A 27,856-nucleotide genomic window follows, 5' to 3' on the forward strand; every position below is an offset into this window, starting at 1 on the left:
GTGGGCCTCCAGTGCCGGGGGTGGGTAATTAGGGCATAAGGAGTGCCCTCCCCATATTTAAGATAGAAAGAGCGTTTTCTGCAAAATCCTCCTTGCAGGAACCTTGACACCCGGGCTTTTCTTCAACTATCCATCCTTCTTTACACCTGCAGCTCCTTAGGTGTCAATCTGGAGATTTACGCTTTTTGACCTTTGCCCCAGTAGCTCCCTACGGACTGTGAATGGTTGATGCTTTAATCTGATCAAAATTGGCTTGGTCTGGTGATTGTTTTAACTACTACTTTATAGCTGTATCTTAGACTTTGCAATAGAAAAGCATTCAACTTGCTCGTTTTCCTTCTGTTTATTTTCCTCATCCCTGTCATCTTCCTAAATTGATCCTTCTAATATTTTTTTGATGATGGCATCTTGATGATTTCAGTGGTTGGCAGCTCTGTTTAGGACAGTTATTCTTTTGTGCCGCTGGGCTATGGTACTCCCACCCCTGCATGAGCAAGCTGGATTGAAATGGCAGGAGAAGCCTATTGTGACAGTGTAAAATTGTCCTTTGTTGGTGGAGAGGCACGAGATTTCTTCCAGCAGTTTCTGGGCAAATGGCAGTGGAGATTAAGATGCTGCGTTCAAAGAACTGAGATCTGGAAAAAGAAAAAAATTAAACTGGCAGAGAAAACACTGCTTTTCAAGGCTTAATAGCTAAACCATGTTTTCCATGAACTTTGCTCTGTCTCTTTAATCTTTGAACATCTTTTTATCATTCTTAGTACTTTTGTCAACCATTTATTAGTTCTGATAAAAAGTTTCATTGATACAGTCAGTTGAAGCAAGAGACTAAAATGTTTATGGACTTCATTTGTCAAAAAGCAGATTCTCACCTTGCTCAACTAGCTGGAAAATGAATGCTCTTCTTTAAGTTCCAGAGGCTAATGAATAAAGAGCAATTAACATACTTTTCTCCCAGCTCCTTTAAATTTTAGGAAATGTGGCTGTGCAGGAGGTAAGCCACTTCCTTCTTGGTACCAGTGGCTGAAATATACAAATGAAGTATTTTTGAGGATTAATATAATAACTAACAGGTACAGAATGCTTATTGGGAAATATAGGACTGTTCTAAGCCTTTGGAAAGTCACCGTCGCTATTATCCATACTTTACAAATGAGGAAACCGAGGCACAGAACAGTTAAATAGCATGCCCAAGGTCACACATCTTGAAGATGGCTGAGCTGAAATTTGAATTATTGAGGCTATATACAAGTTTCCACATCAAGGTCTGTCTGGAGCATGGCTTTACCACATTCTGCAATGATTTTAGCACTTATATGTCATTCGCTCTTTGCTCATTCTTGCAATAATTCAACACACGATAGCTGCTGGGAAGGAGAGGTAGGGGGGCCTATGCCATCACAGACTATGACCAGGAGATATGGTCAGACTGGGGACCTCCCCAGGAAAGGCTTCTCAGAGGAAGAGGGACAAAGTGTGCATTGCAATGAGGTGAAGAGGCAAGGAGAGCATTTGCAAAATAACTTACCATGAGTCTTGTTTGTTTACAGGACGTATTTCACCTGTAACCCCAGAGCAAAGTACTCCTGTTCTATATCATGAAAACAAAGTGAGGAGAAGAAAGCAGGTAGCTAAGAAGTCAAACCTGAGAAATAGGAAAAACAGAGAGCCAGGGAAGCCACACGAGCATCTGGGGTACCTCGCAATCAGAGCTATTGGTGGCCACTTTTCAGGGGGTGGAGAAGATAGAGGTTATAAGTCCTTATCTGTTGAAAGGTGAAGCTTTGAAATTCCTGAGAGACTCGTTAGTCTCTGAGACTTTTTGGTCCCTTTTTCCTACAGTAAGACCAACAGTCTGCTTATTCTTTCCAGTTTATTTTTAAATGTGTGACTAGTAAAGAAAGGAGAGCAACATGAGCTGGGCTTTGGAAGAATGGAAGGAGGGCCTGCCCACCAGAGCTCTGCAGAAAATCCAAGAGCTGGAAGGCCAGCTGGACAAACTGAAGAAAGAGAGGCAGCAAAGGCAGTTCCAGCTGGAGACCCTCGAGGCTGCCCTGCAGAAGCAGAAACAGAAGGTATCACCCAAACGCTGGCTTTTAAAACCATTCACTCAGTATTTGGATTGTTTGATCTTGGTCTGAAATTTCAAGAAAAATGAGCGCTCTCTTTGGGTGGCAATCCGACCCTCTCCTTTTTCTGCAGCCTCTGCCCCTCATTTCTCCTTACCTGCTAATATCGAGGGCTGCTGAGTTCTTATTAATTCCATTTGGGACCACACGTGGGAAATTGCTTTTGTATTCTGTACCAACGTGGCCAGATCCTCAGACTCTGAATCTGGGGGCCAGTATTAGGGTGCTTTGTGGTCCAAATGGATACTGCTTCCTGAGGGTGGGCTTTTCACCATGGTATTCCTGGACTACTTCTCTTCTGGGCTAGGAAATGAAAACTAAAATGGTGTTTCTTCCTTCCCTCTGCGTTAGCCAACAAGCTGGTGGTACAGTCATGGCTTCTAAAATGGCTTTGCTAGTGGGAGAATTTTTACAACAACTTAGTTCAGCGGTCAAACTTTTTTTTTAATTTTATTTACTTAGGTGGGAGAGAGAGAGAGGGCGGGGGTGGGGGAGAGAGCTCACAAGTGGGGGGAAGGAGCAGAGGGAGAAGCAGACTCCCCGCTAAGCAGGGAGCCCGACCTAGGACTCGATCCTAGGACCCTGAGATCAGGACCTGAGCCAAAGGCAGATGCTTAACAGACTGAGCCACCCAGGCGCCCCACACTTTAAAATGAATTACTAAGGAGATTTATAGGGTTTATTTTTGGTTTGTTATACTTGAAAGAACATTAAACCCTCCCTTCCAGGAAGGGTACATAATTTAGCCCTGACCAAGGACAGTGTAATTCCTGAATTTGTAGAACTTTTCTATCTACAAGCTTCAAAGTGAGGTCATTTAAAATATGCTGTGTTCGTGGGGGAACCTGGGTGGTGCAGTCAGTTAAGCATCTCACTCCTGGTTTCCACTCAGGTCATGATCTCAGAGTCGTGATATCGAGCCCCTGTCAGTCTCCAGGATCAGCATGGAATCTGCTTGGACTTTTTCTCCCTCTCCCTCGGCCCCTCTGCCTGTTCTCGCTCTCTCTCTCTCTCTCTCTCTCTGTCTCAAATAAATAAGTCTTTAAAAAATTTTTTTTGTGTTTGTGAAGAAACACTGACCTGTAGATTACAGTAACTACGTCTCAAAATAATTAGTCTTTGGTGTTGCACTCAGATTTACAAATACTTGATAAATTCCCAAAGTCGAGACCTATTTCTTTCTGGACGATCTCTGTTAGGTTGAGAATGAAAAGACAGAGGGCGCAAACCTCAAAAGGGAGAACCAAAGCTTGATGGAAATATGTGAGAATCTGGAGAAGACCAAGCAGAAAATTTCTCATGAACTTCAAGTCAAGGAGTCACAAGTGAATTTCCAAGAAGGGCAGCTGAACTCCAGCAAAAAACAAATAGAAAAATTGGAACAGGAACTGAAAAGGTAATTATTTTTGAGTGGTATTAATGTGGATATCCTTTATATGTGTTCATTGGATCCTTTTATCTTTTCCTTTGATGATGTAATTTTACGTTGCAATCATTTTCACAATGAAATAAACAATGACTTGAGAAAAATTAATTCTTCTGTACTTCAGTCCTATCATTGCCTGGCTCAATAGTACGTATATTCATTAAATGGCTTCTCGCTTATTCATTTATTCATTCAAGATATATTTATTAAGCTGCTTCATGGGCCAGATGCTGTGTTTGTTACTGGATGATATAATATTAAATAATACCACATCTCCCAATAGCGAGTACTAGAAGATGGAGGGGAGTTAAGCCTGGCTAATACTGATGGCTTATGTTTTTTCCTCTGAGTGGAAAAGCTATTGTAGATAATGAGGCAGAACTAGGGAATTTCAGGGGCACGAGGGTGGCTCAGTGGGTTGAAGCCTCTGCCTTCAGCTCAGTCATGGTCTCAGGGTCCTGGGATCGAGCCCCGCATCCGGCTCTCTGCTCAGCAGGGAACCTGCTTCCTCCTCTGTCTCTGCCTGCCTCTCTGCTTACTTGTAATCTCTGTCTATCAAATAAATAAATAAAATATTAAAACAAAACAAAACAAAAAACTAGGGAATTTCAAAAGACCTAGGAGCACTGAGGGCCCAGTTGAGGTTAGAGACCAGGAATTTATAACAGGACCATCTATAGAGTTGTTTGCCCCCCGCCCTCCCCCACTCCACCTCCTTTTAGCATCTGGGTTGTAAATGCTGAGAATGTGAACAGGAGGATTGACTTAGGGTTGTTTGTAGCCAGGATAATGGGATGGAAGACGGTGAAATGATTTTGGGTGCTGAGAAGAGGGTGGTTAAAATCGTGTGCCGTGATACCTAGGCTGGAGAGGGAAGGAAGTGTATTCAAGAAGAGTTTCCTCCTGAGGTCCCCATCTTCCATCTTAAGCATTAGATAACCAGTTTGCCAGCTTAAGCAATAAAAAATGGTGCTTATGACTTCTTTTCCATTAAAAAAAAATCCTCTATTTGAGACATTAATCAAAATAAATCCAGTGGGACCAAAATACGCTAGCTTATAAATGGTATTTTCTTACTGTAATAGTGGAGTTTTGTCAAAATATCAAGGAGTAATACAGGCGGAAAGCAAAGTGGATGTTAGCAGATTGTCCCCTTGTTGATTCGGCTAATTAAAAAATAAAAAAAAAATTTAAAAATAAAAAGAAAATTCATTTTGAAATAGCTTTAGATTTACAGAAACAGTTGTTAACATCTTACATAACCAAAGTGCAGAACCAAACCAGAAATAAACATTGATTCAGTACTATTAACTAAACTACGGACTTTATTAGAATGCCACTGGTTTTTCCAGTCACGAGCTGTCTCTGTTCCAGACTCGGATCTAGGATTGCACATTATATTTAGTTGATATTTTCTTAGTCTCTTTCTAAGCTGTGACAGTTTCTTGTTGTTTATGTTGTTGAAATTGTTGAAGAGTCTGATAGAGTCTAATAGAGTCTGCTCAACTGTAGAGTAGTCCGCAGGTTAGGCCTGTTGGCTGTTTTTTCACTGACGAGATCATAGTTTTTCAGCAGCGGCACAATTCACATCCAGGACTGGATGGTCCTTTGCTGAGGAAAGCTGTCTTGTCCATTGTGGGATACCTAACCACATTTCTGGCCTCTACCCACTAGATGCCAGTAACACCTCCTCCACCTGCCTGTTTTGATAATCAAACCCGTCTCTAGGCATCGCCAAATGTCTTTGGGGAGGTAAAATCATCCCAGATTGAGAACCATTGGGTCAGATTGAGGTTATGCGTTTTGGGTGAGAAGACCACAGAAGGAGCAATGTGCCTTCCTCAATGTATCCTTGCAGAGGATACGTGACCTAATACAACTTTTACCCTGATTCCCTGGCTGATTAATAAATATCATGATCCCAAGAATTTTTTTTCCCTAACGTAGCTGCAATAATCTTAATTCTACTTACCTCTCGAATAAATTTTTGCAAGTTAAAACGCTTTAAAATTACTCTTGTTCTCCTGTGAAGATAATTAGGTACACAGAAATATCTTCCTAATTTTGGTTCCTACCTACATAGGAAGGTAGCTCTCTTATAAGTTGTATGTTAGAATGATAAATAACTTCTATCTCATTGAATTTTTTCGTTTTCTTGTTTACTGTCTGCCATACCAGACTCCATGAGAATAGGGACCTGGTCAGTCTTATCTGCGTTCCCCATGCACCTGGCAGGCCCTCAAATATTTGTCAAATGAATAAGTGAGAGATAAGTAGTTGTTTTTGGAAAACAGATGCCAAGGAAGTAGGAAGTTTACTTTATGAATGCCAGAATAGTTTTCTTTGAAAGCATATTTTGGCTGTTGGTTTTAAAAATACTGGTTTTCTTTTTATTTATTTTCAAAGATCTTATTTATTTATTTGAGAGAGAGAAAGAGCAAGCTGAGGGAGAGGCAGAGGAGGGAGAGGCAGAGGGAGGGAAAGATTCTCAAGCAGGCTCCCCGCCGAGTGTTGTGCCCCATGTGGATTTGATCCCTTGACCCAAGGATCATGACCTGAGTGGAAACCAATAGTCAGTTGCTTAATTGGCTGAGCCACCCAGGCTCCCTAGAAATACTGGTTTTAATAATTTAGACAGAAATGTTTGTATTTTTAACATTTTAGGTAAACATATTTTTGTATACATGTCTATGCTGCAAAGTGACATTTGGTGGGAAGACTTGCAGATATAAAGTACAGAGTTGTGTGGGATACCTAGCAACTTGGTTAAGTGTTAGCTTTATTATTATCAGATGTTATAGTTGGGGTTAGGATAGCACATTTAGTTTAGAAATATTTTTATTACCAGTGATGTAGATATAGATGTTTATAAACATTTACAAACTATATAAACCTCAGACTGTAAAAACTATTAAGAATACAGTTTTCCAGAATATAAAAGCTATAAACTACAACAACTTTTGAGTGTATTCAAATTCCCACTGGTAGCCTTCAAGTGCAGTCTGAAACTTAACTTCTCCAACAGTGGCCACTGATCCGGTTTCTGGAAGGTCTTAAACAAGTTAGTCTGGACTGTTGGAAATGTTGGTCAAAAACTGTTGAGTATTGACAATCCCATAGTTAAACCAAGTAGAAAGATGCTTAATTTCATGCTGTTTTTGGTGGCAGTATTTTTCTTTATAGGAAATAGGAGAAATAAAGGTTTATAGGAATAAAGCAGGGTATAGTTTTATATTTTAAATAAATACACTTTTTTTTTTCTAATGAAAGGATAGATAGAGGGGGATGAAATGTGAATTTGAGAGGAAAAAGAAACACAGTCTACAAGGTTTTTAAAAATTCATCTCTAAAATCACCAAATTTGTCACACCTTTGGTAGTCTGTAGACCTACACCATTCATCGCGGTGGCTGCTGGCTACATGTGGCTGTTATGTGCTTGAAATGTGGCAATTACAAATTGAGATGTGACAGGGTGCCTGGGGGCTCAGTCAGTTAAGCAGCTACCTTCAGCCTTCAAATCAGGTCATGATACCAGGGACCTGGGATCAAGTCTCTCATTGGGCTTCCTGCTCAGCAGGGAGTCTGCTTCTCCCTCTCTTTCTGTCCCCTCTCCTGCTTGTGTTCTCTCTCTCTCTTTTTCTCTCTCTCTCTCAAATAAAATCTTAAAAAAAAAAATCAAATTGAGATGTGCTATAAGTATGCAATACATACCAAATTCTGAAGTTTAAATAGAAAAAAATGTAAAATATCTGAATAATTTTAGTGTTGACTACAAGTTGACAGGATGATATTTTAAAAATATGGAGTTAAATAAAATACTAAGATTAAATTCATTTGTTTCTTGTTACTCTTTACATGTTAGTAGAACCTTTTAATCGGACAGTGCTGTTACTTACCAGGAGCTTAAATCTGTTGATTTGATTTGTAGAGCAGTCCTTTTTAGCCCAGACATTGATTTTTCCTCCCACATTGAGGTTGGAGCTGAGTGGGGCTAGGGCACTGGGGCTCTTACCTCATTCCTTATTTTGAGCAACATGTCCATGAGAAAGAGACTGCTGCGCATCATTAGCTCTTCTATGGGGTGTTCATTTCATTTCTTGTGTTGAGCTAAAATCAGAGACATTATAGACTTGTGAGAATTGAGTCCTCTTAACTTAGATTGTTTGATTCTGAAAGGTGTTCAGAACTTAAGTGATAAAAATATTCTGTGCATATATACAATATATAGCTTACTTTTTCCATTTCTTTGTGACTTTCTCCAGCCCTGTTTTCTCTAGATGCATTATGTTAACTTGATTTTTGTGTCTCTGTTTTTAAAGATTTTATTTATTTAACAGACAGATATCACAAGAAGGCAGAGAGGCAGGTGGGTGGGGGGCAGGGGAACAGACTCCCCACTCAGCAGAAGTCCTGATGCAGGGCTGGATCCCAGGGCTCTGGGATCATGACCTGAGCTGAAGGCAGAGGCTTTAACCCCCCCTGAGCCACCCACGTGCCCCTTTGTGTCTCTGTTTTTTTTTTTTTTTTTAAATGTCATAAAATACATGGCAAGTTTGTGTTTAAATATCACAAGTGATGTCATTCAATTTTGTGATTTGAGTCCATGCATCTGCAGTTCTGGGGTTTTTGTTATTGTTGTTGTTGTTTGTTTGTTTTTAAACATTCCTGTGTCTTTCTTTGCCTTGGAGTAAAAAATTTGCTCAGAGTACATTCCCAACCTCCCAACTCTATAACCATAGTGTCATTACAGACCTTCATCGTAGCTTTTGTAATATTGCAATTATAGGTTTATATTTCTGTTTCCCTAACCAGACTGAGTTCCTTTGAAGAGGGGGAACTGAGTTTGGGTCTGTCCCAGAAGTTAGTTCTTATGAAATGTCTATTGGACCAAGGAAGTGGTAAGAATTCTCAGAGTGTGGGGTTTTTGTAAGTTTATTACTCTCTGGGAACAGGTGGTGCTAGTGTTTGGCAGCATTTGCTCTGATTTGCATCTTCTTGGGTCCTTTCCTAACAGGTGTAAATCTGAACTTGAAAGAAGCCAACAAGCTGCACAGGCTGCAGATGTCTCTCTGCATCCATCCACGACACCACAAAAAATCTTTGCAACTCCACTGACACCAAGTCAGTATTATAGTGGTAAGGATTATTTCCCTTCATTGCTCTTTTACTGGGATTTTAATTCTGCCAAAGAAATCGCATAATTCATCTTTGAATTCAACTTTTAACTTGGGCATTAAAAAAATAAACCTTTTAATTTGGGCATTAATGGGCTACATACCCATTTGTGTATCTGTGTAGTGGAACTACCCACTTAAGCCTTTAAGCTTTTCATTTTAGCCTGTAGTGTGTTTTAAAAAAAATTCAGGTTCAGAATATTCAAAACCAGCATCTGTTCACTTCGTGTACTGCGATATTCATTTCTAAACTATTACGATGATTGTTGACCTGTGAATTCCTTTACAAAATCAGTGACCAAAGTAAAACTGTATCTCATTGTCTCTGTTTAGGTTCCAAGTATGAAGATCTAAAAGAAAAATATAATAAGGAGGTTGAAGAACGAAAAAGATTAGAGGCAGAGGTTAAAGCCTTGCAAGCTAAAGTAAGTTAATGATGGGTCTTTTCAGTGGAGTATGTAGTTGAACAAGTACTTTGATATACAGGAGTCCAAGGTTAGAGAAAAATCTGGTTCACATTTTTCTTAGATTGAGAAGGTAAAGTTCCTGGCTGATTACATTAGTTATAATTACTTGTTGGTTTTAAAAGCAAGTAGAAGCAAAAAGTAGTGTGGGGAGATCAGTTTATCCCTAGACAATAGATGTTCATCAAATTCTACAGAAATTGTAGCCATATAATTATTTCCCTATGGAGACATAATGGTAAAGAGAGGGGAGGCCCAGGGTCATTCTAGACATTGACTGGCTGGCTTTATCACCTGGAGGCCATTGGCTGCTTCCCATTTAGTCCTTATGGAATGTACTGATTGCCACGAGGGACATGGGGTTTAAGGGTCATTATCTATGAACTATTTATTTAGAGGAGAGAATTATCAAGATAATCTCCCCAATTCTGTTAAGTAAGTTACAGAGACTCAAATTTTAAGCTCCATTTTGGTACGGGTAAATAGGCAGAGGGGTGGGTGATGAGGTTTGTTTGAATGTCAGCAAAAGAAACAAAATGCAGGTTTCAAAAACCCCTGCTTCTAGTTTAGGAACTGACCCAAATATACCTGGTATCTGTACAATTTACCTTTAGCATTTCCGCTTGTGTGATGTTACTTGCTACAGAAAAGGGGGTGGGGGGAGAAAAACAACAACCTAAATCCCAGTTTTGCACTTTATGTATTTGTGTAACCATAAGAACTCGCTGAAATGGGACAATTCAAACAGCTTAAGGCTGGATTTCTAAGTAGATACTTATGTACTGAGGATCACGAAGTACCTACGAGAGCTTGATCCTTTAATTAGTCTTATGCTTTTAACCCTTGTTTGGAGATCACCAGGATTCTGATATGTAGCAAAAGTATTGGTTCTCACGGCGGAGTACAAATTAAATAGTAATTCTCTGGTTTGTCTTAGAAACATCATGTGTTTGGTGATCAGTTCAGTCATTGGTGCCCACTTTCTTTCTGACATTGATTCCCGTAGTTTTCTTGGTGGAGAAATTTGAGTCTGCAAACACAAAACCGCTCTGTGTGGCAAAGAAAAGATTTTGCTATAAAAAATTTAATGCACCGGGACACCTGGGTGGCTCATTTGTTAAATGTCTGCCTTCAGCTCAGGTTATGATCCTAGGGTCCTAAGATCGAGCCCCGCATTGGGATCTCTGCTCAGCAAGAAGCCTGTTCCTCCCTCTCTCACTTCCCCTGCTCGTGTCCCCTCCTTCGTTGTGTCTCTTGCTGTCAAATAAATAAATAAAATCTTTAAAAAAGATTAATGCAACATCTATAATCATGTCTTGATATTAGTCAGAATGGAGGTAAAGAGAACAAAAGAAGGAGATAAGGGGGATTATTTGATGAGGACTGAGAAATATATAGACTTGTTGAATTATTGTACACTTGAAACTAATATAACGCTGTATGTTAACTATACTTGAATTAAAAAAATAAGGAATTCAGAGCAATTGCAAATCCACAAATGTGTGTTACATAAAACACCTTGTATGACATTTTTTGGGAGCGGTATGGTGGAAAGTGAGATTCTTGAAAGAATTCTTTAGGTTAATATTTAGTTTTGATCCTCTTTGTGCAAAGCTAGGGGAGGAGGTGACCAAGGACAGGCCAAGGACACAAAATTTCAGAACTCAAAATGGTAGCGAAGACTCACTTGTTTTTAATAGAGTGTATGAGAGATCCAGAATAAATACAAAAACTGAGCCCATTTTAATAGATTGGGACTCAGATACTACTGCCTTAAGCCTTCAGTGCTAAAGTGTAACCATGAGACAGTTCCTTCCCTGGATATTGCAACCTTATGGTTCCCTTGACTTGATGAACATTCTTTCTTGGTATGCAGTGGAAGTGGTAACTTCTTGGCATTATGTCCTTATGCTCTACCTGAAAATAAATAACCTTGAATATTGAGATGTTTAAGGGACCCTAAAGAGTTTCTGTCTTTACAGAAAACGAGTCAGGCTATTCCCCAAAGCACAATGAATCACAGGGACATTGCACGACATCAGGCTTCCTCGTCCGTATTCTCGTGGCAACAAGAAAAGACTCCAACTCGGCTTTCATCGAATGCACTAAAAACTCCGATTAGGAGAGAGTTCTCTGCATCTCACATCTCTGGGGAACAAGAGGTGACTCCAAGTAGATCAACTTTGCAAACAGGGAAAAGAGATGCTAATGGCAGTTTCTGTGATAATTCGAGCAATTCTCACCTTTTGGACCAATTAAAAGCCCAGAATCAAGGTAACTTTGTGAGCTAAATTAAATTGAAATTAAATTTTCCTGAGATGATTTCCAAGGTGATTCCAGACGTTTATAGTCCTAGAAGGTGCTTGTGTGTTCTGTTATATCAAAACTCAACATCTCAATCTGGTGATGTGAAATACTGCTTGGGGGATAAAAGATACCATAGTTCTGGAACGTACCTTTATTTGTACTAGAAAGCTGGTACCTGGAAACCTTCAAAAGTAGTCTTGAGTGGCTTTGTCTTTCTAGAAGTAGGGTGAGTAGGTCGGTTACAGTAGCCCTGTGCCATTCTTCTCTTTGGGCTTCTCTCGTGGCCCATGGAGCAAGCCTGGGGTCTGGCCAGCTTTGGCCAGAGGTGTGGCCCATGTTTGTGGGCAGCTTTGCTCTGTACTGCCAGGTTGTCCATGTAGGAACCAACCTGTAACTTTGGCTAGAGTATCACCCCACAGCTGACAGCCAAGGGCACCAGGTGGTGTTTTGGAATCTACTGTGCAGAAGATAATTTCCAGTGCTATAGTATATTGCAAATCACCTTCAGTATTTGCTGGTGAGAATTGTCAAACTGCCAATGCCATTGGACCCAGTATTATATGTATGTAGGGGGGAAAAATTTATTGTTAATTTTGGCAGTATAGGAGGCTCACACTGTCTTGATCTTTACTGGAGGTAAAACTACCAGAGAATACAGGAAGGTGAATTTTGCACTGCTTAGCACTTTTTGCATTGACATGGGCACAAAACAAATACTAGTTTGCCAGCGTATAAAACCAAGTAGTAATTTTAATGTGGAGTATCCTATGGGATACAGTTTTTTCAGCCTCAATAAGACACTCTTCATGACTTTAGAAAACCATTTTCTTTCCCAAGTTTCTCTGAAAACATTGGAAAATTTGTTTCACCTGCTTCCTATGGGATACTTGAATACAAATGACAATAGAGACTAACCATTGAATTAAATCCAATTAAAGTAGTTTCTGTGTTTAGTGTAAATTTATATTTATCCCACCAAAGATTTCAGAGCAGAGTAATAACATAAATGATACATTCTGAATTGAGCTATATAAATTTGTCAAAATTATGTATTAATTAAATTGTGGCTTTTGTATGTCATTTAAGACCTAAGGAACAAGATTAGTGAGTTGGAACTACATCTTCAAGGACAAGAGAAAGAAATGAAAGGCCAAGCAAATAAATGTCAAGAACTCCAACTCCAACTGGAAAAAGCAAAAGCAGAATTAGTTGAAAAAGAGAAAATTCTGAATAAAAATAGGGATGAACTCGTGAGATCGACAGCACAATATGACCAGGCATCAACCAAGGTACTGGACTTCTCATGTGTTGTTGAAAACCTACATTTTATCATACAGTTCTTTGGAAATTTTTTTCATGCAATACTTCAACACTAAAATTTTTGAAATGTTAGTAATGAACCTCATTTTAATCCATACTAGACAGTATTGATGCAATTGAACTAGTAAGTTCTTTGAGAGTTGGGCAGATGTGGGGTGAAATCCAGACTGCATGTTTTCCCAGCAAAGTGACTTGGGCAAGTCACTAAGAGGGTGGGAAAGAATAAAGATCATGTATATATGGCACTTGACACATAAGAGGAGACTAAGTAATGGAGCTTTAAAAGAAGCAGGGACACCTGGGTGGCTCAGTTGGTTAAGCATCTGCCTTCTGCTCAGGTCCTAATCCCAGGGTCTGGGGATTGAGCCATGTATTGGGATCCCTGCTTAGCAGGGAGTCTGCTTCTCCCTCTGCCTGACACTCCTGTGCTTGTACTCATTCTCTCTCTCTCTGTCTGATAAATAAATAGTCTTTAAGAAAAAAAGAAAGAAAGAAAATGTGAGACTTTAAGAAGCACTCAAGAGGCCAGAGAAGCTGGTAGAGTCAAGAGTTTTTGAGGTTTATGCTGAGAACCTTGAAATTAATCCTATTCGATCCATGTCTGATGTGGGCCTAAGGAAATTTACTTTTAATAAACTCTAGATATTTCTAAGGCAGCAGGTAAGAACTACTGTAGTAGGTAGACTTATATCGTCTGTTTGCCTTGTGAAGACAGGTTCTTTCTTTCCTTTTAAAATTATTTTAAGATAATTGTAGATTTACATGTAATTGTACAAAATAGTAGCTTATTAATATGGTGGGTTACATTGATTGCTTTTCAAATATTTGAACAAGCTTTGTATCCTTGGAATAAAACCTACAAGACCATGGTATATAATTCTTTTTATATATTTCTACATTTTATTTGCTAATAATTCGTTGAGGATTTTTAGGTCTATGTTCATGAGGAATATTGGCCAGCTGTTTTCTATTTTTGTTCTTTCTTTAGTATTTGTATCAGAGATCATACTAGCTTTATGAAATGAATTGGGAACTGTCATAATTTTGTGGGTCATGAGATAAAGCTCCACGTTGGGCTCTGCACTCAGTGTGGAACCTTCTTGAAATTCTCTCCTCCTGTTTCTCCTGCTCATGCACTCTCTCTCTCTCAAATAAATAAGTCTTTAAAAAATAACAAATTTAATTTTTAAAATGGACATATAGCTATTAAAATTATTTATTTCATACTGGATGAGTTGGGATAGCTTGTGTTTTTTGAGGAAATGGTTCATTTTATCCAAATTTTTAAACTTAAAAACGTAGTTTTTGTAGTATTATTCTTTTGATGTTGTTAGGTGAGGTGATATTCTGTTCCTGATATTTATGCCATTTTCTCTTTGCCAGTCTTGCTAGAGATGTGTCAATTTTGTCAATAATAACAATAGAATTTGTCAGTTTATTGATCTTTTGTTGATCTTTCCAAAGAGTCAGCTCTTTGGTTCATTTATTTTATTTTTTTTCAATTTTATATATTTTTGCTCTGTTATTTCCCTCTGCCTGCTTTGGGTTTATTTTGCTCTTCTTCTGGGTTGTTGAGGTGGGGAGCTTAAATGATTGATTTGAGACTTTTCTTTTCTAGTGTAGGCATTTAAAGCTATAAATTTCCCTCAGTACTGCTTTAGCTATGTCCTACAGATTTTGATATATTGTATTTTTACTCTTATTCTGTGTATTTTTATTTGCTTAAGACTTCCTCTTTTCCCTATGGATTACTTAGAAATACCTTTCTGAGTACCAATCATACCGTACCATACTTACTGAATACCAATCATACTGTATGATTTCAAATCTTCTAAGTTTGTTGAGGCTTGTTTTATGGTCTAAGACAATGGTCTACCTTGGTATATGATATGTTTCATGGGCACTTGGGGGAAAAGTATATTCTGTTGTTGGGTGAAGTATTCTCAAATTATCCTTAGCCCCAAATTATCTGTTGGTTGATGGTGTTGTTGAATTCTATATTTATGCTCGTTTCTTGTCTATCAGTTGTTGAAAGAAGGATGGTGAAAGTCTTCCATGATTGTTGATTTATCTATTTCTCCTGTCCGTTCTCAGTTTTCACTTCACGTATTTTATAGCTTTGTTGTTTGGTGCATAAACATTTAGGATTGCTGTGTCTTCTTGGTAGATTGACTTTTATCACTATATAATAGCCCTCATTGTTCCCGGAAATTTCCTTCTTTCACAAGTCTACTCTTTCTTTTCCTTTTTTTTTAAGATTTTATTTGTTTATTTGACAGAGAGAGAGAGAGACAAGGAGAGAAGGAATACAACCAGGGGGAGTATGAGAGGAAGAAGCAGGCTTCCCACTGAGCAGGGATCCCAATGCAGGGCTTGATCCCAGGATCCTGAGATCATGACCTGAGCCGAAAGCAAATGCTTAATGGCTGCATCCAGGCATCCAGCCATCCAGGTGTCCCAAGTCTACTCTTTCTGATATTAACATAGCCACTCCAGCTTTCCTTTAATTTTGCATAATGTATTTCCTTCTGTCTGAGTTTCAGCCTGTCTTTTTATTATTATATTTGAAGTGAGTTTTGTATAGACAGTATATAGTTGGGCTTTTTTTTTTTAAGATTTTATTTATTTATTTGACAGAGAGACAGTGAAAGAGGGAATACAAGCAGGGAGAGAGAGACAGGGAGAAGTAGGTTCCCCACTGAGCAGGGAGCCCAATGTGGGACTTGATCCCAGGACCCTGGGATCACGACCTGAGCCTAAGGCAGATACCCAGTGACTAAGCCACTCAGGCACCTGTGCATATATATATTTTTCAAATATTTTATTTATTTATTTGAGAGCAAGAGAGTGAGAGAGAGCATAAGAGGGGAGAAAGTCAGAGGGAGAAGCAGACTTCCCATGCAGCTGGGAGTCCCGTGCAGGACTCCATCCTGGGACTCTGGGATCAAGACCTGAGCTGAAGGCAGTTGCTTAACCAACTGAGCCACTCAGATGCCCCAAGTTGGTTATATTTTTTAATCCATTTCTCCATCATCTGTCTTTTAATTAGCATGTTTAGGCCATTTACATTTAATGTAATCGTTGATTGGTCATGGTTTAAAACTGCCATCTTATTTTTTTGTTTTCTTTTTCTTTTTTGTGAGTTACTCAGACATTTTATAGGATTTCATTTTAATTTATCTAGAGTTTTTAGATACATTTCTTTGTAGAGCTTTTATAGTGACTGCTCTAGATAATACATTATATATACACATCATTTATCAGTCTGTTGGTGTTGTCATGTAAGCAGCTCTAAGGGATTACAGAAAATTTACTGCTCTTTTCATCCTTTTACCCTCCCCTAGTTATAATACAATTTCTTTAAGTGTTTACTCTACCTACATTTAGAATTACATTAGATGGTGTTATAATTTCTGCTTTAACTGTCAAACATAACTTAGAGATTCTTTCTCTTCAGTTTTCTATTTATGCCAAGATTATTGCCTACCCTGTTTTTCCTTCTTTCCTGATTCCTTCCAGTATTCCTTCTTTCATCATTTTCACTTTTTTTAAAGAACTTCCTTTAGCCATTTCTTTCTTTCTTTTCTTTTTGTTTTTAGTTTGGTCTATTGGCCACATATTCTCTTAGTTTTCCTTTCTCTGGAAATGTCTTGATACTTCATCCTGGAAGGTGTTTCCTCAGGATACAGGTATTCTGGGTTGACTGTTCTCTTCTTTCAGGACCATCATGTTTTCCCCTTGAGTTCCAAAGTCCCTAGTCACTCAGTCTCTTCCTTTAGAGCTTTCTTAACATTTGTGCAGAGTTTTGAATTGTTGTCAATGGAAGGAATAGAGAAATGAATGTTTATTCTTTCTGGATGTGGTAGTCTAGGTTCATTTTTTAGACATTCTCCTAGTACCATGCTTTGCACAAAATATTGTTCATAAATACTGATTCATTGTATGAGGGTGCAATGGAGGGTCAATGGGACCATGACCTACCTTGACCTATATATTTATTTTCTTTGTGCACTCTGAGTATGTAGGTTGGTTTTCCAAGTCAGAAAGACTGAATTTGAGTCCTGGTTCTGCCTCATCCCAATTGTTTTGTTTTTGAATTCTCAGCCTCCACTGCCTAATCAATAAAATGGTGTTAAAAATGTCCATGTCCGGGGCACCTGGGTGGCTCAGTGGGTTGAAGTCTCTTCCTGGGGCTCAGGTCATGATCCCAGGGTCCTGGGATTGAGCCCCCGCATCGGGCTCTCTGCTCAGCAGGGAGTGTCCCTCCTCTCTCTCTGCCTGCCTCTCTGCCTGCTTATGATCTCTGTCTGTCAAATAAATAAATAAAATCTTAAAAAAAAAAGTCTGTGTCCTAGGATTGTTGTAAAGATTGAGATAACATTTTTAAAGGCTATAGCGTAGTGCCTGGCACAGGGTAAGTTTATAATAATATATTAGTTATTATTCCATTGAGTTTCTTGTCATTTAAGCTTATTTTCAGTTGCATTTCCTGCCAACTTAGGCTTTCCTTTACATAATTAACTTATGTTATTATACTTTGTCTTACTGGTTTTTATGTGACATGATCACTGAATCTTTGTTCTACCTAGCATTTTTGATAAAGTTTCTTCTTACCAGATCATGAATTAAAACTTTTGACGAGGACAGTGCTGAGAACACAGCTCTGGCTTTCTATTAGAAACTTTCTTCCAGGGGCGCCTGGGTGGCTCAGTGGGTTAAAGCCTCTGCCTTCAGCTCAGGTCATGATCTCAGGGTCCTGGGATGGAGCCCTGCATTGGGCTCTCTGCTCAGCAGGGAGCCTGCTTCCTCCTCTCACTCTGCCTGCCTCTCTGCCTGCTTGCGATTTCTGTCTGTCAAATAAATAAATAAAATCTAAAAAACAAAACAAAACAAAAAAAAAAAAAAAAAAAAGAAACACCTAACTTTCCTCCAGGTTATTAAGACTCATTTGTTCAATGCTTTCTGGATTCCTTTTTCCCAGTGAGCAACAAATCTACCTAACTGATATTCAGACTACCTTTCTCCCTCTCACCTCTAGGACCAGGTCCTATTATCCTATTGTCCTAGGATAATAGGACCTGGTCAAATGTGTTGCTGAAATCAAATTGTGCTTTGTTTATGCTGTTCCTTGACCTACCATTAGAATTACCCATTAAGTAAAATGGAGCTAATTTAATCAAAATCCATACCATGTTCTTTTGTGAGTACATGCTATTTCTAGTTTGCTTCTTTTCCAAGTATTTTCAAACTGTGTGGGATATAAAGTTTGAACTCACATAGAAACTTTGAGGCAGCAAACCTGGTGTTCAGCACCCACATTTCACAGATGAAAACTTGGGCCCAGGGTGCTGAGTGAGTGCCCAAGATCATATACTACATATTTTCAAGGATTTTAGCTCTGGAAACTATTTTAGAACATTTATGATACCCAGTGGTCAGCTACTCTTACATGGATTGTGCATCTTCAATATCAGAATATTATTGTAAAAATTTTAAATAAAATATAAGTATCTTCTAAGTGCTCTTTTTAAACCTGTTTTGTAGTGATAAATTTACTGATTTTGAGATTAGTAGAATGTGTTGCAGTTTGAGGGACGACCAGCAGAGGGCACCAAGGGTTCATGCATCTCTGCCCTGCATGGTGTGTTTTTTTGTTTTTTGGGGTTTTATTTCCCCCCTGAGAATTGTCAACCACCAACATTTGGACAGTTATCTGAGCAGTGACTTTTATCTGGGTTGTTTCCTGATGCATCCCCCATGCCTAGCACAGTGCTTGACATCTAGTATGCTCTCGATAAATATTTGTTATTACTATAAATAATTTCTTTAATACTTTTCTTTGGGGATTTAAAAATATAAGAACAGTAAAGATAATGAAAAGGTGTCTTACTGTATTAATTTGAACCACTGGCTCAATTATTTTTCTTTTTGAATTTGGTATATTTATTTATTTATTTATTTATTTTCCCAATTTATTTATTTTCAGAAAAACAGTATTCATTATTTTTTCACCACACCCAGTGCTCCATGCAAGCCGTGCCCTCTATAATACCCACCACCTGGTACCCCAACCTCCCACCCCCCCCGCCACTTCAAACCCCTCAGACTGTTTTTCAGAGTCCATAGTCTCTCATGGTTCACCTCCCCTTCCAATTTACCCGAATTCCCTACTCCTCTCTAACGCCCCTTGTCCTCCATGCTATTTGTTATGCTCCACAAATAAGTGAAACCATATGATAATTGACTCTCTCTGCTTGACTTATTTCACTCAGCATAATCTCTTCCAGTCCCGTCCATGTTGCTACAAAAGTTGGGTATTCATCCTTTCTGATGGAGGCATAATACTCCATAGTGTATATGGACCACATCTTCCTTATATTTAAAGTTCTGATAGTTGGAAAATCATTTAGTCATTAATGACCAACTTTTTTTTTTCATCTTTTGTTAGTTAATAATCATTGTCTGATCTTCTGGCAAAGTATTACTTAGTGTTTTCTTTTCCTCCAATTTTTCTCTTAAATTTCTAGTGTTTCTAATAGTTCTGAATGAGATTATAGTTCTTCCCGGAGAAATACTTTAGAAGAGAGATTTGCCAAACTGGGATACCTTTCTTTTAGACCAGGGAGTTCTCCCCCGCCCATATGACATGTTTTTAGTCTTCCCTGGAACTTTAGAGTTGTTTTGAGGATTTGAACACTGTGGGGAAAATTCAAAGGAATGAGTTTCAGTACTTGGTGATTTAAGGCCATTTTGCTCCAATTTAATTTTAGAAGGACATCCTAAATTTTGATTTAGTTCATGTTTTAAAACTTATCCTGAACGTATTGGGTATGATTAAGGGAAAAAAATGTTCTTTGTGTTGCTTATGGCAGCTTGGCTAAAAACCAGTTGTGATATTCTCTGGAGTGCTGTGAACCTTCAGAAATTGAAAATGTCATAGTGGGAGCTTTGTGGAAAGAGGTTTTTTAATATTTAAAATTTTACCTATTATTCTTGAAACAGATTCTCATATGAGGGTCATGGACACCCGCTGATTATTCTACAGCTGTTAAATTACACAGGTCAACATCACTGCATTTGAGGGTCTCATTTCCATGCAACAAAATGTTAGATGAATCTTTATTCATTATTCAGAAACATTGATTTCTTTTTTCATAGTGCAAATTATGAAGTATTTCTTTAAATGGTCAAATATTTACATTTTTTCTAATACTTCCCAGATACAAACTTTATGTGTGCTAAAATAATTAATAGCAGTTTTAGTATTTGTGGATCCATTTTATTTTATTCTATTCATTTGTTTTTTAAGGTTTTATTTAGTTAAGTAATCTTTACACCCAGTGTGGGGCTTGAACTCATAACCCCAAGATCAAGGGTCACAAGCTCTCCTGGCTAAGCCAGTGAGGCATCCCTGCTGATCCTTTAAAAATCAAACTTTTAGTGAAACAAAAATGTCAAAATACAGTTGATCTTGAGCCAGATCTTATAACCAATTTTTCTAAAATTCAAAATATTTGTTTCTCACCTCGAATAACTTTGTATTGACCGTTTTTATTTGTTGTTAAGTGTACTTCATTGGAACAAAAACTGAAAAGATTGTCTGAAGATTTGAGCTGTCAGCGACAAAATGCAGAAAGTGCCAGATGCTCTCTGGAACAGAAACTCAAGGAGAAAGAAAAGGAGTTTCAAGAGGTAAGGTGAATGGCTTCCAAGGAGTTTGCATTTCGTAGTTTTGTCATTTGAAAAGCATTGCTGTTGCTTGGGGTGTTCTACGAGAGGGGAACTCCTTTGTGAGGAACAGGTCCCCCGTGTGATCCTTCACACTTCCATCTTGCAGTTTTCGATTGGAGAAGTGACTCAGGAGCTCGAATGTTCTTTTTTATGCGTGTCCTCTGATTTCTTAGAGATTTGATACCGAGTAGGAAAGAATCCTATCTCTTCTTTCAAAGACTCTCAGTTGTGGAGGAAGTTGTATCCTGTTCTCCACATGTTTCTAAAGGCTGTGGGTTGGCGAATGCATTAGACAGGTAGTTGATGTGGTGGGGAAAGAAGCTGGCAGCCATGTTAGGGGTGAAGACGCCTTTCTAGAAGTGTTGCTGCCAGTGGAGAGTGAGTTAGCGTGGCCGAGTGTATCCTATGGGTTGAGGCTCTCTAGTCTTTCAGTAAGAGCCCCTGGAGATGCAAGTCTGGTCTCCTGATGTGGTTATCAAAGTTAATTGGTGGCATATCCTTGCTCTCATTCTAAGTTATGAGTGTTATGATGTTTGATATGTTAAACCCCATTTTTTTTTTTTTAGATTTTATTTATTTATTTGACAGAGAGAGATCACAAGTAGGCAGAGAGGCAGGCAGAGAGAAAGGGGGAAGCAGGCTCCCTGCTGAGCAGAGAGCCCGATGCGGGGCTCGATCCCAGGACCCTGAGATCATGACCTGAGCCAAAGGCAGAGGCTTAACCCACTGAGCCACCCAGGTGCCCCATTAAACCCCATTTTTGAGTGTCTTTGTTTCCTAGCGGAGTTGTCACCATGGCGACTCTGCTCTACTCCCTTTTGCCCCTGGACGTGCGGAAACAGAGATGAAGAGTTTCAGACTCGGGCTGGGACTGAAGCGGGCTGGTCTCCATGTGGCCAACTGGTAGACCCCTCCGTCCCTCCGAAGGCCCGCATTTGATCAGCGGGACCAGTGCTGAAGACAGTTTCCATTTATTGTTAAGTGAACGGTCAGCCTGGCTTCCTCTTGTCTCCTGCTCTCTCAGCCAGCACGGCCTGCCTGTCAGAGGCTTGCCCACCCTGGCCTCTCCTCGTCACCTGTCGGCAGTCCGACTGACATGTGTGCCTTCGGTGTTTCAGGAGCTCTGCCGCCAACAGCGCGCCTTCCAAGCCCTGGACCAGGAGAGCACGCAGACGAAAGCCAGACTCACGCAGGAGTTACAGCAAGCCAAGAACTCTCGCAACATCCTGCAGGCCGACCTGGATAAAGTAGGGAGCTGGCTTATTTCTCTCCTCAGTTAGTCCCCGTTTTCCTTATTCATGCGTTTTCTATACTGCAGCTGACGGGGTGATGCTTTTAATGAAGAATGTCTCTAACCTCCCTTTCCTTACTTCACCAAGGAAGAGAGCAAACAGTCCTTCTGAGTCTGGGGTTTCTCATTTCCAGGAAGAGGGGCATGAGTGAGGATCTCAGACCTGAATGTCTGTGCAGGGGTGAGATGTTCTGGTGGTTCTTGGGTGCGACACCAGATGGAAACCCTCCCCACTAATTCATGCCCCCCAAACCATCAAAGCACTGAAAACTATAATCTGTTACTTATTTAACACTTACTCCAAAAATGATCTCAACCATGTTATGGTTTTGTCTTTTATCTATATGATGACAACCCTTGTATTATTATCTCCAGCTGGGATGCCTGTCCTAAACTTCAGGCTTGTGGGTGTGTACCTGGTATTTCCACTTGCTGGTCCATCAGGCATCTCACACTTGGCGGGGTAATAGCTGAACTCCTGCTACTTATATCAAACGTGCTCCTCCCGGAGTCTTCCTTATCCCAATAAACAGCAATTCCATCCTTCACATCGCTGAGACCAGATCAACATGTCATCTTCTTCTCTGCCTTTTCTCTCACACCTCAAAGCCTTCCATTAAGATTCTTCTGACTCCGCCTTTATTTACACACACGTGTGTGTATTTGCGTCTCTCTGTGTGCCCATGTATTTTTGCATATGTGTGGATACTATCTGTATAGCTATATTTAAACCTTTTCATGTTAATATACAAAATTTACATAGGACATATTTATAATTCAATAAATTATTATAAGGAATGTTCTCTTAGAACCATTATCTGTGTCAGGGCCTAGAAGCTTCTCAGCTACTCCAAGAAACCCTCTATGGGCTCCCTCCCTCCTTGCTAAGAATAAACCTGATTTATATGCCTTTTTTTTAAAGGGAGTAAATATAAGTTATGTTTTACTGGTTTTCAGGTTTTTGAATAGAGATATGAACACTTATTCATAGTTATAGAATATAAAGTATGTATTTATACAAAATTTACCAATCTTATCTGTTCTTTCCCAATCAGTGTATTTGTGTGAATTACAATACAAAATAGTGCCCCCCCTGCAAGACCCTGTGATAACCATACAAACCCAAATGAGTCCCAAATGAGGACTGGGAGTTGCCTGTAAAACCGTAAACTCAGGTCCTGAGTAAATGAACACACCTTGAAGAGTCCAGAGAAGACAAAAAGCTTGCTAGAAATGCATGTTTATACATTTTACTTAATAGGAAGTCAAGATACATATTTAAAATTATTGGATCAAGGAAAAGAGACTTAGGTTTATTATTTAATATTATAATATTAAGGCAACGGAAGAAGCCACTGTATTTTTTACTAAAATTTTGTAAATTGGAGGGGAGGTAGGTATTCCTGTATATGGGAATCCACTGATAAATCCTTAATGTTGTTATAAGATTGTTATTTCAATTCATGAAAGTAGCCATCAAAAGAATAAAAATAGAAATGGTAAAAGACTATATATAGAAAGAAGGATGGTGTTGGACAGAAATCAGTTTATTTCCTACCATCCTGTGCTGTTGTATTAGTTTTTATTTGGATTACTATTATAATCATTTCTTTAAACAATGGCACTGCCTATTTATGAACAAATGATTATGTTCAATACATAGTTTTATAAAATCTACACCAACCATGAGCTTTGCTTATTTCTGGACTATACTGTTAAGCAGTTTTATTTTGGCTTTTGTCTATTTTTAATTTTTCCAAATAGTCCTGTGTAATATACTTTATTAATAAAATAAATATTAGATTGCCATCAACGACTGAAATGTTAAAACTCCTACTTGAGGAAATTGGTAGCAAACTCTTCTCTTCCATCCCTTCCTTCTGATTCTGTTATCTCCCTGAATTTCTGTCTAATGAACGTTGCTGTCCAGCTTTGTGTTTTATGCTGATTATGGCTACTGTTCACCATTGCTGGTCCCTGTCTGGTCTAAGACTGTCATTTGTCACCTGGTTTACCATGCTAGCCTCCTCACTTCTCTCCCTCCTTCTAGACTTGCTCCTCACAGTGTGTTTTCAACCAGCCACCAGAGTCTTGTCAAGTCTCAGTCCCAATTAATGTCACCCCTCTACTTGCAACAGCAGTCACTTCTCGTCTCTCTCCTAGTAGGAGCCGTGTCCATCCAAGGACCTGCAGGACCTGGTGAGCTTCCCACCACCTCGCTCATTGGTTTCCTTGCTGTCGGTGGAGCACACTCCACATGTGCTCTCCGGGGAAGCGCTGCGTCTACACGGGTGTTTAGGGCACGCACTTTTGCTTGCATACGCTTTCTGCTCTAATGTTGCTGTATCAATGACATCTGCTCTTGTCATCATGTAGATTCCTACCCTCAAGTACTTTCTGCTTCCTTTCCCTTACTTAACGTTTCTCCATAGGGCACATCCTTTAATGTCTGATACAGTGATTTCTTTCTTTTTATGTTGTCTTCCTTCCATTACTTAAATCTTTCCATGAGGACAGACTTTTGTCTGTTTAGTTCCCAGCTTGACCTGCAACACGCCAACACTGAACACCAGAGCTCGGAAGCGGCAGGTGGATCGCAGGTGCTCATTCTTTTCTTGACTTGACCCATGTTGCTTGACTGGGTGACGCTTTCTAGTTTTTTAATTATTATTATTTTTTAAAGATTTTATTTACTTATTTGAGAGCGTGCAGAGCAAGAGAGAAAGAAAGAGACAGAGTGAGCATGAGCAGGGAGCCCGGTGCGCATCTCGATCCCAGGACCCTAAGATCATGACCTGAGCCAAAGGCAGATGCTTAACTGACTGAGCCACCCAGGTACCCCAGGGTGACACATGCTTGAATTTACCCTGAGTATGTCCGGTATTTACCTTTTGTCAGAATTCCAACTATCTCCTCAGGACTTGCTTCTTTGTTCCTAAAATTAAGGTTCTCCCATTGAGGTAGAGTCTCATTTTATGGAAAATATTGGTTAACTCTCAAATTTAGGACATAACCAAGTGGGACATGTTGACCTCTCTTAGAGGAATGAGAGATGGGGATGCAGCCAAAATGGAAGCGGTGACATTCCCTGACATCTGTTTGTACTAAAAGTTAGTCCTCTAACCGGCTATCCAAGTTTGAGAGACAAAACAAAACAAAAACACCCCCCAAACAAATGAACAAACAAAAACTCCTTTCCCAGGATGAAAGTTTAACAACTTAAAAAAAAAATTTTTTTTTTAAAGTTTAACATTTAATAGTTTTCAACTGTTTAATGGGCTTCCTCCAAGACCTTTAAAAAAAAAAAGGCTTTTTTTTGCTTTTTGGTTTTTATTTTGCCTGAGCCTTGCTTTTATTAGATGTTGTGTAGTATATTTACTTACTCTGTGGGTGGATGTTCAGGTTCCCAATATCTTCTTGTTCATCATAGCCGCGGTAATAATATCCCTGTGTCACATCATGGTGTTTCTGTAGGACAGGTTTCCACATGTGAACTTGGCCATTTCAGGCACGTGTATTCTCCCTTCTGATCGATTCTGACAAGCTGCCCTCCAAAAAACTGCGATGTACCTTCTCACCTGGTTGTTGTAAGAGAGGTCCTGGATTTGCTTATTCTTCTTGATAGGAGATAGTCCTGGTTTTATAAATTTTGCCAACCAAGGAGTGAAAAAGTCATCTTATCGTTGTTTCAATTTATGTTTCCTTGATTACCACTCAGGATGTTTCTTTCAGAGGTTGATTAGCTATTTGTGGGTTTTTTTGTTTTTTTTTTTAAATAAAATTGACTGTTTCTATTCTTTACTCTTAAAAAAATCAGTTTACTTTCTTCTGAATTAACCATAGATGTCCTTTGTTTGTTGTATCATGGATATGTAACTTTGAATCTGTCACACAGCAAATATGTTCTCCCAGTTTTGTTTCTAAGCTCAACTTTTTGTTTTGGTTGTTTATTACTATTTCATTGTTTTCACTTTTTGGTGATCAAATTTGTTTATTTCCTCTGTGGCTCCCTCCCCAAACCCAGCCCTTTTCCCTCTTCTATCTGCTGTCCCCCAAATTGATCTGATGGTATTTTAAGTGAAAACTATAATGCTGTATTCAGCTCTGACATAGATCGTGTCTCACCCAAAATAGATGGTGTTAGTTCTTATATTCCATGACCATTTCATTTAAGAATAAATAAATAATTTAAAAAGTAAAGAACGTAAAAACGAAACTTTGTCCTATTTCCTCTTTGCAGGTCACGTCAGGAAAGCACCAGCTAGAAAAAACTTTGGAAGAGTTTAAGCAGAAGTTCTGCAGAACTGAACAGGCCTTACAGGCAAGTCAGGTCCAGGAAAATGAGCTGAGGAGAAGCAGTGAAGTAAGTGAAGCATCAAGATGCGAATTTATCAGCTACTTTGTGGGGTGAAGTGGGAGGGTACAAGAGAATTCCTATGTTGTTTCTCTGTCGTTTATCATGACCACACGTAATTTTCCCTTTTATTTATTGGAAGTATTACAAAGTGTTTTGTAGATAACCTATGATGTAGAACATATGTGTTTTTTTTTCCACTTTCCATTTGTATATGTTTACTTATAAGTGTCTAGCAATTATAGGTAAACATGGGTTGTATTAAGATCATGTATTAATTTTTTTTAAAGATTATTTTAGATTATCTGAAAGATGGAAAGAAGTGGAAATAAACAAAATTTTTCATTCTAAGAGGAAAGAAAATTGGTGATGGGAGGTATAATTTAAATCCCTTTTCTAAGGGTTGGCTTTTGAGTCATCAAGTATTAACTTTGTTGAAAATCACAGATTTAAATAAACAAAAGCAAAAATTCTTGGAAGGGGCTTCTGGGTGGCTCTGTTGGTTAAGCCTCAGACTCATGATTTCAGTTCAAGTCTCGGTCTTAGGGTGTTAAAATTGAACCTTGTGTCGGGCTCTGCAGTGGCCAGGGAGCCTGTCTGAGATTCTCTTCCTCTGCTCCAACCCCCGCTTGCATGCGTTCTCTCTCTCTTTTTCTCAAAAACAACAAGTAATTGTTAGTTGTTGCCCTAAGTCATGTTGGCATGTGCAAGTTTGACAGTGTCTTTTTTTTGAGATTCATTTATTACACAAAACGGTGGATGAAGTTTCTCCAGTCGCTTGGATATGAGGAGAGTGACCTGATGTTGTTATGGGATTTTATCCATACTTACTTGATTCAGCTTCTCTATTTAGTGGCCTGGAGTTTTATTTTTTTTTAAGAGGGAGAAGAGAGGTTAGAAGGACAGAGGGAGAGAGAGAATCTTAAGCCAACTCCTTGCCCAGCTTGGAGCTTGAGCTGAGATCGTGACCTGAGCCGAAATCAAGAGTTGGATCTTTCACTGACGGAGCCACCGGGGTACGCAGGCCTGGAGCTTATCTTAAACAGCTCATTTGGGGACAGTAGACTGAAACAGCCTGACTAGAACCATAAATCAGCACTGTACTCTTACAAAGAAGCACAGCAGAACGGGAGTTTTTTTCTCTATCAAATATCACAGGAAAGAATTTTTCCAAATCTTTTGCAATCATTTTTTAGACTGAAGATTCTTTTTTTGAAAAAAGAGTTCTGTATAAAGAACAGTTCTTCATCAGATGGGGAAAGTCTCATGTATTTATCCCCACAGCTCTGAAGAGCGTATCCTGATTACAAAATCTGAACATCTGTCAGTAGCAAAGAGGTGATGGCTAGAGCAGCAGGCCTCGGGGGGTCATGCTGCTGGGGACAGGAGGCGCAGGCCACAGCTCTAGCCACCCAAGTGGAGGCAAACTTCGTGTCAGATGATGGTTTCATCAGCGACTGTTTTCAAATGGCAGTGTTTGTTTCAGCAAAACAAATGTTTGCCTTTTTGGCCAGTGGGGACCAACCAACAGATGCTTCTGAGAACATTTCCACAGGCGCACTGGCACCAAACCCTTCCCCCTGTGAGCTTTCCTTCCAGCCAGAAACTCTCCCTCGACTCCACTGGCTGCCTAGTAGAAACATTTTGTCGAAGCAGTCG

At 39.2% G+C, this 27,856-nt stretch overlaps 1 protein-coding gene across 2 annotated transcripts in view; it reads left to right on the forward strand.

Annotated features, from left to right (window-relative positions):
- The window catches only part of CENPF (centromere protein F), a 61,694-nt gene that overhangs the window by 737 nt on the left and 33,101 nt on the right, over positions 1-27,856 (forward strand). The window contains exons 2-10 of one of the 2 annotated variants that reach the window (XM_044267198.1): positions 1,873-2,075; positions 3,329-3,525; positions 8,571-8,692; positions 9,064-9,155; positions 11,177-11,468; positions 12,588-12,790; positions 20,388-20,513; positions 21,671-21,799; positions 26,084-26,206. In XM_044267198.1, the coding sequence (XP_044123133.1) occupies positions 1,914-2,075; positions 3,329-3,525; positions 8,571-8,692; positions 9,064-9,155; positions 11,177-11,468; positions 12,588-12,790; positions 20,388-20,513; positions 21,671-21,799; positions 26,084-26,206 (1,446 nt within the window). In that variant the 5' untranslated portion in view covers positions 1,873-1,913. The remainder of the gene's footprint in view (positions 1-1,872; positions 2,076-3,328; positions 3,526-8,570; positions 8,693-9,063; positions 9,156-11,176; positions 11,469-12,587; positions 12,791-20,387; positions 20,514-21,670; positions 21,800-26,083; positions 26,207-27,856) is intronic. The other variant, XM_044267199.1, reaches the window with a different exon arrangement.

This window comes from Neovison vison, chromosome 10, assembly GCF_020171115.1.
Source record: "Neovison vison isolate M4711 chromosome 10, ASM_NN_V1, whole genome shotgun sequence".
Taxonomy (NCBI): domain Eukaryota; kingdom Metazoa; phylum Chordata; class Mammalia; order Carnivora; family Mustelidae; genus Neogale; species Neogale vison.